Source organism: Drosophila bipectinata, chromosome 3L, assembly GCF_030179905.1.
Source record: "Drosophila bipectinata strain 14024-0381.07 chromosome 3L, DbipHiC1v2, whole genome shotgun sequence".
In the NCBI taxonomy this organism is placed as follows: Eukaryota; Metazoa; Arthropoda; class Insecta; order Diptera; family Drosophilidae; genus Drosophila; species Drosophila bipectinata.
In genome coordinates this window covers 12,025,497-12,045,534 of record NC_091738.1, presented here as the reverse complement: position 1 = coordinate 12,045,534, position 20,038 = coordinate 12,025,497, and the positions used below count along the sequence as shown (strand labels likewise).

At 40.0% G+C, this 20,038-nt stretch overlaps 3 protein-coding genes across 7 annotated transcripts; 1 reads left to right on the top strand and 2 right to left on the bottom strand.

Moving 5' to 3' along the window:
* The first annotated feature begins 3,883 nt into the window (after positions 1-3,883).
* On the top strand, positions 3,884-4,918 carry LOC108124675 (uncharacterized). Of its 2 annotated transcripts, XM_070280281.1 has the most exons (3): positions 3,884-4,151; positions 4,215-4,511; positions 4,564-4,918. In XM_070280281.1, the coding sequence occupies exons 1-3, from the start codon at positions 4,093-4,095 to the stop codon at positions 4,772-4,774; spliced, it is 567 nt and encodes a 188-aa protein (XP_070136382.1). In that variant the 5' UTR covers positions 3,884-4,092; the 3' UTR covers positions 4,775-4,918. The 2 variants fall into 2 exon arrangements, with proteins under 2 accessions (XP_070136382.1, XP_017095934.2); XM_017240445.3 differs by having other exon boundaries at positions 3,886-4,511.
* A 7,393-nt stretch (positions 4,919-12,311) lies between these two features.
* Positions 12,312-14,707, bottom strand: LOC108124774 (uncharacterized). 4 transcript variants are annotated; one of them, XM_070279946.1, is made up of 6 exons: positions 14,263-14,707; positions 13,943-14,206; positions 13,689-13,882; positions 12,689-13,630; positions 12,538-12,631; positions 12,312-12,474 (listed from the first exon to the last, which is right to left on the bottom strand). In XM_070279946.1, the coding sequence occupies exons 1-4, from the start codon at positions 14,569-14,571 to the stop codon at positions 13,348-13,350; spliced, it is 1,050 nt and encodes a 349-aa protein (XP_070136047.1). In that variant the 5' UTR covers positions 14,572-14,707; the 3' UTR covers positions 12,312-12,474; positions 12,538-12,631; positions 12,689-13,347. The 4 variants fall into 4 exon arrangements, with proteins under 4 accessions (XP_070136047.1, XP_070136046.1, XP_070136045.1 ...); XM_070279945.1 differs by having other exon boundaries at positions 12,538-12,610; XM_070279944.1 differs by lacking the exon at positions 12,538-12,631 and having other exon boundaries at positions 12,659-13,630.
* On the bottom strand, positions 14,584-19,633 carry LOC108124775 (adipose-secreted signaling protein). The gene is made up of 2 exons (XM_017240619.3): positions 19,384-19,633; positions 14,584-15,957 (listed from the first exon to the last, which is right to left on the bottom strand). The coding sequence occupies exons 1-2, from the start codon at positions 19,421-19,423 to the stop codon at positions 15,449-15,451; spliced, it is 549 nt and encodes a 182-aa protein (XP_017096108.1). The 5' UTR covers positions 19,424-19,633; the 3' UTR covers positions 14,584-15,448.
* Positions 19,634-20,038: the final 405 nt, after the last annotated feature.

Sequence of the window (20,038 nt, the reverse complement as noted above, 5' to 3'; positions counted from 1 at the left end):
AACGCCCCCCGTTGTCGACGCTCCTGCCACATTGCCACATACCCTTCAACCCCTTGAGCCCCGCCAGCCCCGCCAGCCCCCTCTGACTTGTGTCTCTTCTGCTCTCTTGGAACATGACAATTTATGTGCATTTTGTATGCAGGCGGCTAAATAGACAAGGCGAGGTCCGTGCTCGCGTACACTCCAAAGGACACTCAAAAAAAACATATAATTACAATGTGAAAATTAATAAAAAATTCATCAAATAAAACAAAAATTACTCCTGAAATGGTAAAAAGTAAATTATTTAAAAGTAAACATCATAACTTTACTTTCAAAAATATATAGTCTTATAAGTCAAGATACAAAACCTTCTAGCTCTTTTATTCATTTTTTTAAACGTTTTCCTTTTTGTTTCGAAGTATTTTTATAAAATTTAAAACTTGAACTTTATTTCTTTCATTGCAAAATCCATTTAAACCCAAAACTACTTATAAACTTGGTATACTATATGCTATATATATTATTTTTTTAAGTACATGCGTGCGCCGCCTGGACGGACGTAGCATAATACAATGCCTGTGCCAAGGACATCGACAAGCAGGCTCAAAACGTCCGCTGCCACGCCCCCTATAAGCACCCACATACAACGAAAAAAAAAAAAAATAGAGTATAAAACCCAAACCAGCTAGCACGTAACGATAAAACTGGAAAATGCTGTTAGCTACAAAAATTTGCTGTCGGACTTTTGTCCCGGAGTAGACCTAATTTGACTGCCATCCTACATACCTCACCGCACCTCCGCCCCCCCCACTGTGCGTTATCCTGCGGAAATGCACGCACCATTGCATTTGTATCTGTATGCGTGCAATTGCAAATTTATGCACTGCGCTGTAAACAAGGCAAACATTTCCGGACGGGGGGTGGTCGGAGAGTGCGAAATTCGAATGCGTCGCTTCAGTTGTGAATTATTTACAGCATACTTTTGGGGGCACCGGTAGGGTAACTTTGACTCGATTTCGTGCATTTGGATCGTTTCGTTTCGATACGATACCCATCGATTCGATTGCAAAAGCAAATCGATTCGAGTCTGGTCAGCGACAAACCTAATTACAGTAGCAGTCGCGGATATGGTTGAAATTTGTGGCAAAAGGTGGGGGGGGGCAGGACAAAGGACGAAGAACGTAGGAGGAGTTTCAGGAGCAACGGTGCGGAATCAGAGCCAAAAGGGCGGCAAAAGGAGTTTCACCCACAATGGCGGCCTTTGTCGACTCGTTTAGCCGCGCAAATTGCTGTCCATTCAGTTAGCTGTTGGAGAGACTCCTTTGCCAGTTGCCAAACACACACACACACACTCAACTACACACCTCCGAATCCCATATCCGTGGCTGAAGCCGAATTCAACATTCAACAGCCGAGCCACATAACTTTTGCTTCCAACCAGGCCCATTGCGACAACTGACTTTTCAACTCGAACGCGGCTTGACTGCATTTTTTCGGCTACACTGTAACAAAAAGAAAGGTAAGAAAAACCAGGGAAAATATTTACTTAAATAAGAAAGTAATATGGTATTTTTCTTTAAGGATAATAGCTTAAGAGATAGCCCTTTTTTTGTATTTCTTTTACTATTATTTTGTAAAACAAAACCAGCTGCCTTTTAACAACATTAATGCCACATTTTGTTTGTTATTGGTTAGCACACATGGTCTGTATGGCTAAATGTTGTAATATTATTTCTCAATGTGCCATTTTTGATTCTGTAACATTCAAGTGGACAACTTTTGGGGTCTTTTCCCCGCAAAAAGTAGGTAAAAACTGCCAGCTGCAAAATATTGTGCAATGCGCTGCCAAATAACAAAACAACATAAAAGTATTCGAAAAAAAAACATATATAAAGTTTCAGAAACGAATATTAAATACTGTTTAAAGGAGGATAAGAATACCTTAAACTACACCCGAGATAATACTTACATCTTTAAAGTTTCTTTGATTATTTATTCCTAAAATGTCACTTAATTATGTATAGTCCTATAATCTGATTTATCCTCACAAGCCCCATAAAAAGGTCTAGTCCCTATATACCCACATATAGTCCCTAGCCGAAAAAATATAAACAGCAACAACGAAATACCTTTAACGGCAAATGTCGAACCTCGACCCTCGAATGTCGAACGTTGTCTGTTGCTGTTGTTGTTTCTTTTGTTGTTTTTGTTGGTGTTGGCGGCTTTTTGGCCATTGGATGGTTTTGGCTTTTTGGGTAGTTTTCTGCTGGCAGTCGGCAAGGGCCCAAATGCGTTTGTCCGTCCATCCGCCCCCGGTCTGAGCCCCCGGTGAGGGTCTGGGCCCGGTGTCTGTTTTATTTTACTTTTGCATATTTTTTGGCGTGTTTCAACTATACTGCGGCGCTGTCTCTACATTTTTCAAGTTGTCTGCTTTTGACGTGCACGGATGGGCGCTCCACTGCGTCGGTGGCAACGATGGCAGCGGCCAGGACACAAACGGCACAAGGAGCAGCAAGGACGCAAGAACGCAGAGTCTCTAGAACGGCTGCAACGGCGACGGCGGCGGTGGCGGCAACGGCGATGGCGGTTGGCGTAGTTACAGTTTTACCCATCGACTGGTTACCCCTCTCCCCGGCTTGCTACACCCCGTTTAGACCATCATTCTGTACTCCGTGCGGTTGTGGTTCGTTGCTTGGTTATCGCCAACGCCACTACTCACACAGCGAAAGACTACGGCCTGCACCACTACTTGTATAAAATGGAACTATCTTGACACTTGAAGAAAATTTATCTATGTATAGTATTTTTTTAAAATTTTATTTTAATATTATTTTATCTCTAAATAGTTATTTAAGCTTTTGGCCCTGATGAACTTTGAGCTAGTAATGGATTTGCATTATAAATATGAGTTATTTGACACTAGTTTATCTTTTTTTCTAAGATACATTAATAAAGCCCTCTTTATAACCTAAATTTCTCTCAGTGCATTACAGCAGAAGCAGCAACAGCGACTTTGGTGCTGTCGGTGAGCCTGTTTTTTAGTGCCTTCCGTAACCATTAAATTTTACGTTTTTATTAGCGCGCCCTCGCACACACACACACACACACTCTCACACACACAATAAAAACGAGTTGAGGCAGAACAGGCACAGCTACACCCCAACCCACCCCACTCCACCACTACAACTACAACAATTTTTGAATATTTCCGTTTTGGCTGGCAGTTTTCGGTTTTCGGCTTGTCTACAAAATGCAGTTTTGCATGCACTTTTGGCCCGTCGCGGCGCAAAAAGTCAAGCGAAAAAGAGAGACAATAATAAGTGCAGGAGGGGCCCAAAAAAGAAAGTCAGAAAACGGAACTCGGAATAACAAAAAAACAACGCCAAAGGATGGGCATGACGGGGAGTGCAAAATTGCATTGCGCTCTGAAAAGTATGCTATGATTTTTCTTGCCTCCATTTTTCGGCTTATCAGCGTCTCAAATCGTTTTTGTTTCCAGCAAAGTTGGCCAAGATAGCGCACTAGCAATATTGTTGCCGCCCAAAGAGCCAGAATATTTTCCACATCCCAAAAAAAAGGACTCAGAGTTCGAGTTGCAGTCGTGGGCGGTCCCAGGATAATGGTTGCAACCAAAACTGATGTACGATGTTGCAGGGGAAGTGAATTTTATATATGAGTGAACGCAAAAGTTACTCAAGCTTTGCAGACAAGCGAATAAAAGCTCAAAGGAGCAAGAAGGACAATCCGTTCCAACATGTTTGGAATCCACAAAGTTGGCTTTCAGTTGGGGAACCAAAAATTATACTCTTATACAGAGACTTTGTTGAGTCCTTGCACTCAAAACTCATCCTTTCCTTTGAAACTATGGTCCAGCCTCGTCTTCGTTTGTCCAAATCTTAGTAGACCTGCCCGGTGACTCAAAGTTAGGCTCTATCTTTCGGCAAATCAACATCAAAATTAACAAAATTCCAAAAACCGGCCTCAAAATTAAACTAAAATCGGATCTTTCCGGTTAGCTGCCAGGTTCCGGTTATATACTCAGGACACCCTAACCTCCACTAGCAACAGCAGGTCCCACACCGGACAGGACCAAGCAGTAAAGAGTAAAGGATGGAACTCTGGCACAAGCTGCGGGCTCAGTTGAATGACTTCTTCTATCTCAACTACCCGTATATCGCTGTTTATAGTAGTCTGGGTGTGATATTTACCGCCTATTTGCATTACCAATTCAGGATCCATAACTATGACCTCATGTACTGGAAGCATATGGCCGAGGCCTTCTCGCAGGACATCGATTGCTTTCAACTGGCCATGCTGCTTGTCATTTTCGCCATAAATGCCATATTTGTGTTCATCATCCTGAGCGTCTATCTGCGTCCAGCACTCGAGGAGGGCGGTGAGATGTCCTTGTTGGATATTAAGGATCGGTATGCTCGTTTCATCCTGTTGCGCCTCATAGCCAGACTCGATCGCATTCAGTCCAAGATGTCGGCAAAGAAAAATACCCTAACTTTTCAGCATTATGCCAGGTTTTTACAAAATTTTGTTTGTATTTAAACTTTATTTGAATTATATTTTTAGGGCCCACACCAACATGGCCAAGGCGGTGGCAGTGTTCCGCAAGGATGCCCGTAAGCTGATCCTGCCCAATGAGTCCGAGATCATGATGCCCATCGAGGATATCTATGGAGTGTCTGATGACGAAGAGCGCCACCTACGACGGGCAGGATACTATAAGTTGATCATCGACACCACCGACGAGGCTGTCAAGGGTTTGTTCAACGCCAAGTGAGGCATTATCTGATATCCTGGCTAGCTGTTATCCTATATATATGGATCGATCATCCGGTTCCGATTTCAAAGTTTGAGTAAACTGCATCCTGCATATCCTTTCTGTAATTGCTTTTATCTCTGGCAAGTGCAGTTCCGCCTTAAAGCCGTTTTATTGTTTCGATTGTTGGTCGGTTCTAGGTACGAATCCACATCCACTGGCTTTTGTTGCCTCTCGCACTTTGGACGGCTTTTTATGGCCGCATTGTGCTAGCCAAGCCAAGCCAAGCCGAGTCGGGCCAACAATAACAGCCAAGGAGTTGTCCACGCTTCCACGACATTTGGAAGCAGTTGAAGTTAGCTACAGCCTTCATTCCCTCCATTCCCGGCCAGTTCCAACAATAACAATAACAGAAACAGACCCCCAAACAAAAGCAACTGAAACACTAGCGAGATATGCACTGGAAAAAAATTAATTTGTATAACTAATTTCAAGGAATTAATAAAATTCAGTACAATACAGTACTGCCCCCTGTCTCTTTAAAATCGTATAGTTATGTTGTTAGTATGTATTATATTTTAATGATATAATTTTTCTTGGTGCATTCCCTGAAAGCTAAAACTAAAACTAAAATGCCAGTCCATGTCTGCACAGCTCAAAACAATATCTAATGTTGTCTACGGCAAAATATTTTGCCAGCGTCTTTTTGTTTTGGCCGCTTTTTGTTGGCCACTCCGGTCCTGCCACTGTCGTCCTGCAGTCATTTCTTCCGAGGCTTGTCTTTAAAATTAGCTAAAAGGCTGAGAAAATTCAAGTCAATGCATTGAAATTGAATGGAGGGAAAATAGGTTAGAGTTTTAAAGGTAAAATAAAATGCTGTGTTTAATGTATCATATATAAGCTCTGTATCAAACACAAATTAACTCCCCCCTTTTGTGGAGCAACTTCAAAGAATGCCACGCTTCGCTAAGCCCGAAAAAGTAGGCAACAAAAATCATAATGCAAAAAGCGAGGACAAGACTCGAGCACGCACTTTTATAAAAATTTGTGAAAGCTAATGGGGGGAATGCTTAAAAAACTGACAGCCTAATTTCGGTTAATGTGCCCCTGTCTTTCTGGTTTTGGCCATACGCACGTGTGTGTGTGTGTTAGCCAGAATATGGCAAACTGCATTACTTCATTCACAATGCGCACTTTTTCATGCTGGCAGCCACGCCCACCTTCTGCCAACGGCCCACACCTCCTGGCGAAAAAGACATTAAGTAGATTATGGTCTGATTGCATATTTGCGGATATGCGCGCCATAAACACGTTCAGACGTGCTGCAACCGCAACAACACTGAACAGCGAAAAACACGGCAGCGCAACAGCCCAAAAACCAGAAAAAAAACATGGCTGTAGCTGTTGTAAAATAAAAAAAATGAAAATAGTATAAAACAGAACAAGAGCATAAAGAGCGCGGGAACAAACAAAAAGAAATGCGAACAAAACATGAAAACGTACGCGCATCTAACCGCAGACAAAATGACGCTTCGTTGGTAACATCCCTTATCCCTCTCCCTCTTTTGAACTATGGTCACACTAAGAGAAATTATTTTCATCGAACTTTCTTTAATGGGAATAAAGCCTAACCTCTAAGAAAAATTATTCCAAGTGGAACATCTGCAGCTTTGCCTTTAGCTTCGGCTTCTGATTTTGGCTTGGCTGGAAAAGAATGGCACAACAAAGGATACTCAGTCTTTGGGTCTGTTTCTGTGTTTGTGTCGGTGTGTCTGCCGGAAGCAGAGAAAATTTTCCAAAAACACATGTAGCTGCCCCTGTTGTCTGTTGTGTGTGTTTGTGTGTGTGTCATAAACCCAAATAGCAGCTATTACTTTATCGCCGAGGTAACGCCGCAAAATGGCTGTCTATTGCAGCTAAATGCTGCCAGCGGCTTTGCTTTGCATGTGTAAGTATGTGGGTGGTACGATACAGGATACAGGATACAGGAGCTGTGCAAGGGGGCGTGGGTTGGGGGAAGTGGTGGTGTTAATTCGGTCAGGTTGAAAACAGCGGAAAGTGGTGGCAAACGACCCGCAAGCAATAAACAAATAATCATAAATAATGTTGCCTTTTTAACATCGACTCTAAATTAGCTATTAATTGCGCCACCATGGCCCCCACTCTAATTTCCATGCCCGCAGGATTGGCCAGGACGCCCACACCCTCACCATCGCCGCAACCACACTCCCACCGACCCCCACAGAGACAACACCTCGAAATGGGCATTCCAATCACAGCTGGTTCAATTAGGCTTACGCCTTTGTATGCAAATGTTAAGCCAAATTAGCATACAGCTGATCGGGATTCGTCAAGAAACGAACTATGGGTATAGAAGTGGGTATACCATCCTTTATCTTTAAGATAAGGACACATTTAATGAATAGCCACAAAATTAAACCGAGAGGGCACATGTTATTATTAATAATAAACTAATAATGAAGTCGTTTCTTCGGGCCAGCCCATTTAAGGACACAGGCATTAAGGTCCTGCCACGCCCACTGTGCCTGGTGAGAGGCACTTTAAATTTGATTTGATATGATTGCTATGCAGAGGATAATTTCACAGCCCGGTTCGAACAGTTCGAGAGCCGAAAGCAGCTCGTCAGGATGGCGTGAGTTTAGCATATGCACAAGGATACAGAAGGATATGGACTTCAATCAGCTATGTAAAATCTATGTAAAATATTTATATTGCCGTGATGCATCCAGAGGGAGTCCGGGTCGATGGGCAGCGATAAGTGCACAGAGGAAATATTATGCATTTCGTTTCAAGCGAACGACTTTAAAATCCAGTTATGAAAAGTTAACTACAATCTCGAATATTCTGTTTAGCCATCAGATTCGTTTAAAGAGGAAAGAACTTGCAAGGAGTAACTGATATCCTAAAGTTTTTCCCTGTGTGCGTGCGTGTAATCAGGAGCAATGGATGGCCTCAAGGAGCTGGTAGATGGCTTGAACGGAATTTACATAAACATTGCAGATACATCCCTGGCAGATGAGATAAATTCCGCCTCCCCTTCAAATATAGTTTGCCGCACCGCCTTGTTGCACGCCACTTGTTATGACATTTTGATTATTTATTTAGACAAAAGACTTGGCTCGGTCGCCTTCGGCCGGTCCAGTTCTCGTTAAGGCTATATCTACAGACATATACATAGTATAGTATCCCCCCCCTACTACTACTCGATTTCTTCCCAAGAATGGCAGCCAACCTGAATAGTTTGTTTTGGAAGAAAACCCTGAAATTATTATCAAATAAATAAGTGCTCGGGTAAACGTAAACACGCACACAGTGAGGCCCAGAAACTTTCAAGTGCTCTGTTGTTGTTTGGATATGCAAACTGATGGCTCATGTGCGTACTTATGGCAACACAATTTGCTGCAAGCAAATCTATAGCTTGCAACTTTCTGTGGCACGGAGCTGGACAAACTCGGACCAAAGGACATGGTCTCTGCATATGAGTTGGCCCAACAAAATTGCTTCAAATGCAGCATAAGTAAATGCTAGCAAATAAATATCTACACACACAATCCTGATACAAATAGAAATAGAGATACCCATGCTGGAGAACTCTTTTTCGGCCATTTGTGTGAATTTTTCATAGCCATGTGCGTATTTATTGGGAGAAAGCAGTTGACCGAGCCGCAGCCAATTGCGGCCAGCATAAATCACTTAAAATTTGTGCCAAACAAATACGGCAAAAGCCACAGGATACCATATCCTGGACGCTGCATGCTGTATTCTGGATTTTCATTGCAAAAGTCAGTCTCGATCTCGACAAAAATGCTTATGCAAGCTAAACAAGTTTAAATATTTATGCAAATCAACTGCAAATGAAACATTTTTAAACTTTAATAGCCACATAAATGCCTTAAATGCTCAAAGAAAAATCTTTGAAATTAAACAAGATGTCTTTAAATTATTCAAACGGGTAGGGATCGGTGGAAGGGGAAAATGTTTGATTAAAATTGCACCACAAGCTGTAAGTAATAAGTGTGTGAATATTTCACAAGATGCCACAAAAGTATTACTATTTTAATCTCCAGACTGAAGGCTTTTGGGAAAACTTAAATAATTGTATGAAATTAAAGTAAACCAGATAGCAAGCTATTAAGATACGAAAACATTTGTCAAAGCTGGTCTTGAAAATCGTTTCTTTTTATCCGACTCATTCGATTTCTTGCCGTTGTTATTATTCTCGACAAATTAAGGAAATCCTAAGCTCTGTTTGTTTACAAAGTAATTATAAACAAGTGAGCGAGAAATCTTCTGAAAGTGAGTGCCTTGCAACTTTTTTTCAGAAGCAGCTTGAATGTATCTCGACTGTCACTCATCCGATTCTTAAAGACCATATCTTATTCGATTTATAGTGTAATTTCCTGGTAATTGGCATAATAGCCTAACAGGAACATTTTCGATGGATTTTTTTCAAATTTTTCCTGATCAGACCCCTGCGAAATACAGGATATTCGTCCATGCCGTCAAAAAATGTCTATATCTTTCACAATTTTCATCCGATCATAAAGCGGAATACCTTAAACGATTAAGGGGTCGATTTTCCACCAATCTGCATAAAAACCTCACAACAAAATTTTCGATTGAATTTTTTCAAATTTTTCCTGATCAGACCCCTGCGAAATACAGGATATTCGTCCATGCCGTCAAAAAATGTCTATATCTTTCACAATTTTCATCCGATCATAAAGCGGAATACCTTAAACGATTAAGGGGTCGATTTTCCACCAATCTGCATAAAAACCTCACAACAAAATTTTCGATTGAATTTTTTCAAATTTTTCCTGATCAGACCCCTGCGAAATACAGGATATTCGTCCATGCCGTCAAACAATGTCTATATCTTTCCCAATTTTCATCCGATCATAAACCGGAATACCTTAAACGATTAAGGGGTCGATTTTCCACCAATCTGCATAAAAACCTCACAACAAAATTTTCGATTGAATTTTTTCAAATTTTTCCTGATCAGACCCCTGCGAAATACAGGATATTCGTCCATGCCGTCATAAAATGTCTATTTCTTTCACAATTTTCATCCGATCATAAAGCGGAATACCTTAAACGATTAAGGGGTCGATTTTCCATCAATCTGCATAAAAACCTAACAACAAAATTTTCGATCGAATTTTTTCAAATTTTTCCTGATCAGACCACTGCGAAATACAGGATCTTCATCTATGTGGTCAAACAATGTCTATATCTTTCCCAATTTTCATCCGATCATAAAGCGGAATACCTTAAACGATTAAGGGGTCGATTTTCCACCAATCTGCATAAAAACCTCACAACAAAATTTTCGATTGAATTTTTTCAAATTTTTCCTGATCAGACCCCTGCGAAATACAGGATATTCGTCCATGCCGTCAAAAAATGTCTATATCTTTCACAATTTTCATCCGATCATAAAGCGGAATACCTTAAACGATTAAGGGGTCGATTTTCCATCAATCTGCATCAAAACCTCACAACAAAATTTTCGATAGATTTTTTTCAAATTTTTCCTGATCAGACCCCTGCGAAATACAGGATATTCGTCCATGCCGTCAAAAAATGTCTATATCTTTCACAATTTTCATCCGATCATAAAGCGGAATAGCTTAAACGATTAAGGGGTCGATTTTCCATCAATCTGCATCAAAACCTCACAACAAAATTTTCGATAGATTTTTTTCAAATTTTTCCTGATCAGACCCCTGCGAAATACAGGATATTCGTCCATGCCGTCAAAAAATGTCTATATCTTTCACAATTTTCATCCGATCATAAAGCGGAATACCTTAAACGATTAAGGGGTCGATTAATGATCAGTCCCCTGCGAAATACAGGATCTTATTCTATGTCGTGAAACAATGCCTATATCTTTGCCAATTTTCTTCCGATTCTTAAAATGTAAGTCGTGCTAAAGTAAGTCAATACGTCTGTTTCCCTATTTCTTTCTAAAATTTCTTGAAAGAGCGGTATGGGAACTTGATAAGCTTAAGAACTATAAACCATCTTAATACCAGATATTACAAAGTAACAAATTATATTAGAAAGTACTACGCAAAGTCTATTTTTCAAGCATAAAGCTTTTAAACTAGCAAGCCCTCCTCAAATCCCGCAACAAAGGAGTTTGATTTAAAAAGTAGTTTTTATACTCGTATGTGCAGCAAATAAAACGTGGATTAAAAATTCCCCCAAAATCCAAATATTCAAGTTGGGGTAGCGAAATGACAGAGCTCGAGAGCCTCGAGGCACATATGCAAAATGGAAACTTTTCTGCTGCCGCAAGCCACTCAGTCGGGACACATACCATGCCGTGCCATATACCATAGCATTCCCCCATACATACATAGGAGAGGACAATCCTAGACCAATGTGTCGTATGCGCAACGTAAAACTTGGCCGAGCGTAAATGGATGCATCTTGGCAGGAGGCATAAGTGCCACAGACAGGAGACAGGAACAGAGAAAGGGGCAGAGAAAGAGATGGATATAGCAAGAGGGAGAGGGAACAACGCTCAAACAAAACATGATAACAATTAAAACTTTGCACACTTGGCGTATTTACATTATTCATTTCGGTGTTGGATTCTCTTGTCACATTTTATACTTCTCCTCCGACTTCTGTGGCAACCATTTTTTATGCTTCTACGTTTGTTGCATGCCACATTCATTTGCAGGCTGCACTGAAAGAAAAGCAAAGCTTTCAAGGTGCTATATGGATTGTATTTCTTGATTGCGTTAATAGAATTCCTAATAATATAAGCTTTTTAATGAGATACCAACTAAAAATTGTTTAAAGACCCTTTTTTAAAACCCATTTTTGTATCTGAACATCTGACCAAGGATCCAACAGAAGCAGTGGTCCTTGTTTTTTGGCCACTTGAATGATGCCAAGCCATCAAGGAAGTGGGTAATCCAATGGATGAACAAGCGTCGGTGGGATGGTGAGACTGAGAAAGCGCCTGCATGTTAAGCACTTAATGACATTTTAAAATAAATGTTAAATTTATGACAAAACGTAATTACCGGCCAGAGAGAGGACTCCTGGACTCGTAGTCCTGGTCCAGCTACAGGTTCGAGCATTGCAGCATGAAATATGAAACCATAATTACTTTAATTAAGCAAATATTTTTTACCCGCAATTCTTTTCATTATATTTTGTGGAGGTGCTCGGCAGAGGGTGGCTGGGTGGCATTGATTGAGCATATTTATTAAATGGCTATTATTGCTTGAAAATATGCTGTGTGTGTGTCGGGAACACGGCAATAAATTGAGGCATTTTAATTATCGCTTAAAAGGCCAACAATCGATGGCGATGCCCCTCCCACACCTTTCATTGTGAAAGTTATGATGAGTGTTATTTAAAATAAACAATCTATATAGCAATGAACTGACTTTCCTCAAGTGCACTTATCCATATCAGATATTAAACTCAAATAAGATACACTGTAGTTACAAATCACTCAAACAACAAACAAAACCAAAACATTCGCCCAACCGCAAAAAAAAAAGCATTTTTCTTTTTCTCAATTCATTTTATTTATTTGTAACTCGATCATATTCCCGCATAGAGCCAATTGAGTATAAAATGCATCAGGTATACCATACATAGTTGTCATAAATCGATTGTGTAATATTGCGAAATTTATATTGGCGTTGTGAGGTGATCACCAAGCTCTGAAATAATACGAAAAAAGTATGTTTATATAAGGGGATTCCCCAGAAAACGAAAAACCCTACGTCAGAAACGCAGGAATGAGCCAAGGTGAGGGCACTGCACTTTATTACAAATTTCTAGAAGATTCCGGCGTCACTGTTATAAAGGTATGTATTTCTTTTAAATAAATTATTTTTCACTCACATTTTATTTTTTACATTAGTATACTCGTACATCACCCCTCTATAAAAAATATGTAAATCACAGGAATAATGATTACAGCCGAAAAAAAAATTATGTTGACGGCCCAAAATAATACTTTATGATCCTCATAGGTAAACATTTTAAACGCTTTGGTTAAATTTATTAAATTTTTAATAAGGTTCTCCAGACACGTCGTTTCCAGTGGGCAACACGAGAATGAATGGTTGATCGTGGTTCCAAGCCGCGAAAACCAAACCGCCGCCTCTTCCCTTGTTTTCTTAAGAGAAATATTAAGAGTGAAATATATCTCTTAGGAGAATTCTTAAGACGAGAATTGCAAACGAATCGAATCTTATTCAATCGAAAACGCGAAAACGAAGTATTGGTTAAAATAGAGATATGTATGTTTGTTCATTTTTAAAATACACAGATTATAATACAAAGAGATTTATTAATCGGCTTTATAGACAAATCAGATAAGCCGATTAGTAGCCGTGGTAGTAGGACATGCCTTTTCTACAATTGTTACAAAATAATTTTAAATAGTTACTTCCTAAAAGCCTAATCTAAAACCAATAGATAATTTTTGTCAGTTTTTTTTTTCGAAACATTTTGATACTTTCTGTTGGACTAAAATTTGGAGATCACATTTTAAAACTAATATCAAACTATAGGTATGCTAATCTAGCCTATGCCGTATCAGTAGTCTCCAAAACTGAAATTTTTATCGGTAAACTATTGAAACGATTACCAGGTTTAGAGTACGCCTCCAAACGCATACTAAATGCCGAGCAAGGGGGGATACTATTGGGCGAAAGGGTATCACACTTTCCGGTTATGGCGTTCTGCAAAATCCGAAGGATTCTCTTCGGGGCCAAGACAACGAACTTGAGGACCATGTAACTGTGCCTTGTTGCAGGGTCAGGTCGCAAACCATATGTGTAGATAACGTTGCCAGCGTCCTTGAATCCGCTGAAAAAATAGATCATCAATTAACAATTTAAAACAGTAATTAATAAAGAAGTTTTACGTGAATCTCCTTCGCTGAGTGTCGTAATATAGTAGCTCCGCCATCATGGCCATAAAGTCATTTCGCTTGACCTGGTTAGGAGGCTCACTCCTCCGTTGCATAATCACTCCCAAAAACATACTGCTCACCTCGATCTGGAGGTGCCAATGCATGAGGTTCATGCGCCAGCTAGTAATACGAAACTCTCGGAATTTCTAATAGATAATAATGATTAGAAAATCCATACTACTTGTATTATACTCTCTATATCTTACCCGCACAATCTTAAACAATGACAAGGTGTAGAGTAATCTCAATTCGTGAAACTGCTGCGTCTTGTTGGCTGGTACCCCGTGGAGGTATGGACGTTCCAAGCTGTTCAGAAACTGTTTGATGAATCGAGTCATATGTTGGGATTGTGGATCTCCATCTGCTTCACGATATTTCACCTTCAGATCTTCGTAAAAGTGCATGAGGCTGTTGACGAAATAGTTTTCAAAACCCAAGCTGCGATAAATACTGATGGCATACGCAAGAGTCTGAAATAGAAAACTCTATTAATATTATGTGGAATATTAAATGAAATAAAACTCACCTCCAGCATGGTTCTTGCTCTAAGAGCCTCTTCACTCTCCTCGCTTTTCGCCTGATGAGCCCGCACAAAGATCTGGTGATGACGCAGCATGTGGTCAGTGTGAAGCTCACGCATGCCCTGGGAGACATTTCGGAGGTACTTCTGGTGGTGACAGTCCACCTTGGAAATGATACTTTGTAGGATATTAATTGGCAGATCCATTAGCTTCAGTTTTGGCTTCTCCTGCTCTTTATCCTCCGAACAGTCCATCGGCTCTTCACCTTCTAACATTTTGTATTCTTTATCCAAAAAAAAAAAGCTCACTCTCATAAGAAACTACACTTTTAGGGTCTAACAAATTTTATTAAAATTAAATTTATTTTTTTGGGGCACTGCCTACTTGAAATAAACTTAGCTTGTATACTGTTTATTGTTTTATGAATTGAGCTCCAATTTGTTGGATTTTTAATTTACAAAATCTAATTAATTGGTTACGGTGCTGTTTTTGTTATTTATACTTTTCACAATGCTTGAATAGGTTATCAAAAGGCCCAATATGGGAAGGGCTAATTTTAGTCAAAAAGGTTAAATATCCGTTTAGATAATGCATCGATTAGCACCTTGAATTCTTTATATATTAAATTGCGTCTGGTCTTGCATACTTTTAGGCATTCAGTATTGCCAGGATGGGCCGCAGCTTGGTCTCTGTTACATCGAGTTTACATTTTGGATTAACTTTAAATACATTGCATTGGAGATTAAAGATATAAGGTATGTACAGTGCAGTTGACAAAAGAAACGATCTAGAACTAAGGTCTTGAACAAGAAAATACTAATTATTGTGAAAATCAGGTAATTGGGTCACAAACTGTTCATGAAATTTTGTTTACAAACGTCAAGTTCTTGGCCAATTAGTAACAATCACGTAAACATTACAATTGTGATGGGAATTCCTGGCAACTTGCCCGCATGCTTGACAATTGTTAAGTACAGAAACAGAAAGTGAATCCGAAACCGAAACTGAAACCGAAACCTAAGCGTAAATGCTCAATGAAGTTTACATACACAATTGGTTGCTCTATGTAGGTAATAACTAACTTTTACATATTATTCTCTCCACTTTCCTTCTTTCTCACTTAAAAACTATGTAAATATTTGCAATTAACTAGGAAAACAAATTGCGGCAAGGCATGACTCCTCCACCTCCTTAAGGCTTGCTGCTATCGAATCCGGCAAAGTCCGAAGCCTCTGACTCATCCTCGTCCCGCTCCACACCGATGCAGTGGATGCCAGTGCGCAGCATGGGCGTTCCCTTGCCCTTGCCCAGCACCCGAGCAGCGATCACCAGCTGCAGCAGCTCCTTGGCATTGCTGGAGCTGACTATGTGCAAGACCTCGCGCAGCAGCTTCTCCTTGTAGGCAAAGAACTCGATCTTCATCTCGAAAAAGTCGTGCTCGTCGTGCTTGGTGCCGGCAAACTCTGTGATCCGGCAGTGCAGATTCGGTGTGGCACTGACCACCGGCTCGAACTTGCTGGCCAGGGTCTTGGCGTCGCCGAACAGGGATGTGGGCAGCTTGAGGTCGATCAGGTAGCGATGATTAATTTGGAGGAAGCCCAGGCTAACCACGATCGTGTCGCCCGACCTCTGATATGTCACACAGCTGTCCGATTCGAAGTCGTCCTTCAATGTGGCGGCATCGAAGTGGACATGGTGATCTGAAAAGTAAGAAAAAGAAAGGGTATTAAAGAAGGGTGATCTACCAAGTCATTTCCTGCTAATTAAGGACTTTCCTCATTCAGTAAAGTCATTCGCATATTTTGCAAATTTAATTCCAACATGATGTTGAAATTCTAGGGAATAGGTCGCAACATCAGAGGAACTTTATGGGCACAAACAAACCCACTATGCCTATATAGCCAGACAGGTAAAATCGAGTAAAATTGCCATAATAAACATAAGTATTTCGAGATAAACAAACCGGCGAGCAAACAGAAGTCTCGACCCCGCCTCGTGTACACTTCCTCCCCAACCCCAGCCGGAGTCGGCTACGGAAATTGCGTGTAAGCGTGTAATTAAACGCGTCCACAGCGGGCCAATTGCCCCTGCCATTCGCCCTGCACCTTACCCTCCCCCCGGTAGAATGAATGAATCGGGAAACTTGAGTCTTGCCTCAGGGCTTAAATTGCATTAAAATTGGGTCAATTGGGAAAAGGCGTGCACTTCCCCTCGACATTATTGTCATCCTACGCGTCTGTGATTTGGTGATTTCGTGGAAGATGAATGGGGAAAAAATTTTGGAATAAATTAAAGAACTAACTATAGTTACTAGCACTTAATAAACCCCAAAATCCGATATGTAGCTTTAATTTCAATTTAATCCAAACCCACAATACCTCAAATGTCGCATCAGATGACCACTTCACTTCATTAATTAGAGTCATGTACTAACCACAATTAAAATTAGATTCCGCTAATGACTGGCATGTTTTAGTTAAGATTTTGTGTTTGGGAATTAAATTAGCAAATCGCTGACAACCTAACAAGCTTCCAATCGGGCTTTAAATCAAAAATAACTAAATACTTAATCACCAGGCCAGTGCGATTGCTTCCAAAGACGATTATATGCCGTAAGATTGTATTTTATGGCCCCGAAAAAAAAGTCGTGTCTTTGTTAAAAATAGAACCCATGGCAACCTATTGAAACAGCAGTTCCCCAATGTGGGGAAAGTTTGTTGTATTTTTGGCGAAAATATTTCCACATCCGATGTGGAAAACAAACGGTCGGGCAGTGCCTCGAATTGGACTTTAAAGAAATTCTTAAAAATATATATATTCTTTTGATAACAAAGTATTTTTAATTTTTTATTATTTGTTTTGTTTATTTTGGCCATATGTCTGCTCAGCATATTCCCATAATTCAATTTTGCAATTTAATTTGCAGGAAATGTCGACAAGATTTTTATGTTCTTTGGGTTCTACTTTAAAATATTGTATCTTTTCTGCTGTTGAGTGCGAAATTGAAGCAATTTTCCGGTTCTTCTTTCGCTGTATGTAAGCAATTTATTGTAATCCAGCTTAATCTGCTTAAACCCGACCCAACAATGGAGGCTTCCATCCCCGACCCAACACCCGACCCGCGGAAGTAACGTTGAAATGTTATTTTTATAAAAAAAAAAAAATGAAATTTTTCACAGAGTCACGCTCCCTAGACTCCCCAGAAGACAGGCAGTACTCTCACGTGAGCCTCCCCAGCAATCAGCATTGATTAACCATTAATGGAATTTTACAATCAATTGTTATTGCTTGAAATTCAAGCTATGAGTTTTTGGGATTTCATCTCTCAAATATTTATATTTCATAGATAACTGATCTGTGATATATATCTGACAGATTGGACTTTCAATTGTCTTTCAATTGGCTCGTTTAATGAATGTCTCCTATTAAGGCCAGAAGCTCTATTCTTTAAAAATAACTACTTTAAGCCCTCAATTATTGAATTTGACTTTGACCAGAGCTGTTGTACTTGTGGGTCTGCCTCATAACTAATTCAGATGCCAACCGGAATTGCCACCGGAATTGTTATACCTAATTCCTCCCCAATGTGGTGGGTTGGCAATACGTGCCAAATCGTATATAGCGAAATGCAAATAAATCTAGAAACAATATATTTGTAAACATGCTCTCGGACACAATTGTAATATGTTTTTTTAAATTCGAAAAATGTATCCGTGCCCCAACGACACAAATATCAATCATGATGAACACCTCATGTTTTCAGGGGTTTCCCGAAGGGGGGTAGGTAGATCCGGGACTGCTCTTTCAACCAGCGAGGCCAAACAATGTTCCAACGTCAACCGACAGTCCCCCAGCTCTATAAATAGATCCCCAAGTCGTGTGCATTACACAATTGCATATCACATTTTAAAACAAAACAATGAAAGAGATTACAATAACAGAAACCCGAGGTTCTATGCAATTTAATTAGTTCCCCCCCTACACTCGGGTTGGGGGGTGGAATTGTTGGCAAATATTGTACTAACAAGTGCTAACTCGAGCCAATTTGCATGGATATGAGATCGACTTTTAGGGGGTTAAGGCTACCCCATAAATCGTAATAAAAATTATAAGAAAATACTATACGAGTGCATGGAAATGTTGAATGCAAATTGCTAATAAATCAACCTTTGTTCAGCTCTGAGTTTATATTTTTAGCCACCCACCTAATTGGGCACTTGAAACCGGCCTCGACTAGAGATAACCCCCTCTAATGGATGAAAATGTATGCGAATTATTATTTGTACTTTCTCTATGTATTTATGACACACAATTCATTAGCTTCTGGCAGCTTGAGGATCGTAAATTAAAAATTAATCTACGACAATTTAAGAAGGCTCCTACAAGATGGCTCAGCGCAAGTGCCAAAAACTGATAATATTCGAGGCGAGTGCCGCAAAAAGATAAGCAACCGAACCCATTCAAGTCACGGGAATTCCGATTCCGATTCCGTCCGGAAAATGTCAAGTGATGGGGGGGTATGTGGAAAATTGGCTTAGCATTGGCCATGAACAAATATTATTTTTAATATTGCGGCAGAAAGTCAGGAAGAGGGCCAAAGAACAACAATGCCCAGGCGAGGTGGATGAGACCGTAAGGGAGGTGCACGGAAAACTATTTTAGGTTCTTAGGTAGGGGGGAAAGTACATATATACATGAGACAATGAGGCATTCTTATGATTAGCTTATTATTTAACATGGGAATGTGCTTTATGAGTAGATGATGACTATTTCTCGCAGTGTAAACAGGACAGCAGTTGCAGGAGTCTCTTATCCGAAATGCAGCTGCCTTCTGAATCCCAAAAAAGGTCAAATGCCAACTCGAGTTGGCTGACTGGCAGTCTAAATTCGTCGCAATATATATTTATATATATATTTTTGCAATTATAATCAAATTGAAAATTAAATCAAAGCCATGGAGCCCGCGCCTTCCGCATCAACTCCTTAATTTCCAGCCACCGGCTTTGGTTAATGGTCTTTTAACGCTCGGGCGGTGGGGCCTTGTGGGCCCTGGCTATTAGTACCCCAGTTAATGGCTATGCAAATGAATCGTGTAAACAGAAAAGTTGTTGCTTGGCTTGTGGTACCTGGATGCTCCAGAGTTTCGGTGGCGGCTTCGTCGCACATCTTCAGGATTCCTGGATATGGATTGTATTCCTTCAGTCGGTTGGGTTATTTTAAATACCAGCGGTAGTCGTTTGGATTGCGCGCCTTTTCACACAGAATTTGATTGAAATTCGGTCCGTCGTCGCGCCTCTTTCCGTTTGTTTTAAAAAATAATAGCGACACCCGATTTTAATCAGTTGTTAATGCTAGTGTTGCCAGGTAACGTTTTGAAATCCCCAACAGTGTTGAAAAGTGGCAAATGGGATTTCCCCTAAAAAATCCCTAGAATATTTCCCTAAATTAGAAAAAAATTTAATTATAAAAAACGCTTTAACTGGTTTTTTATTGCATTAATTCGTAAAAGAAAAGAAAATACTCATCTTCAACCCAAAAAGCCAAAAAACTGCAAAAATTCAAGGGGAAAACCAGAAAGAAATTATTTCCCTCTAAACACGGTTAACAGCGATGCCACCTTTTATTTTTAGCCTTTTCTCTTAATATTTATCCAAGTAATAAATAAATTAATTAAACCCAAATTATATTTCTTAGTTTTCTTGGTACTTATTTGGTAAATTAATTTTGAACAATAATAATTTTTGAGAGCATTATTCTGTATTTAAATACCAAGTATCTCCA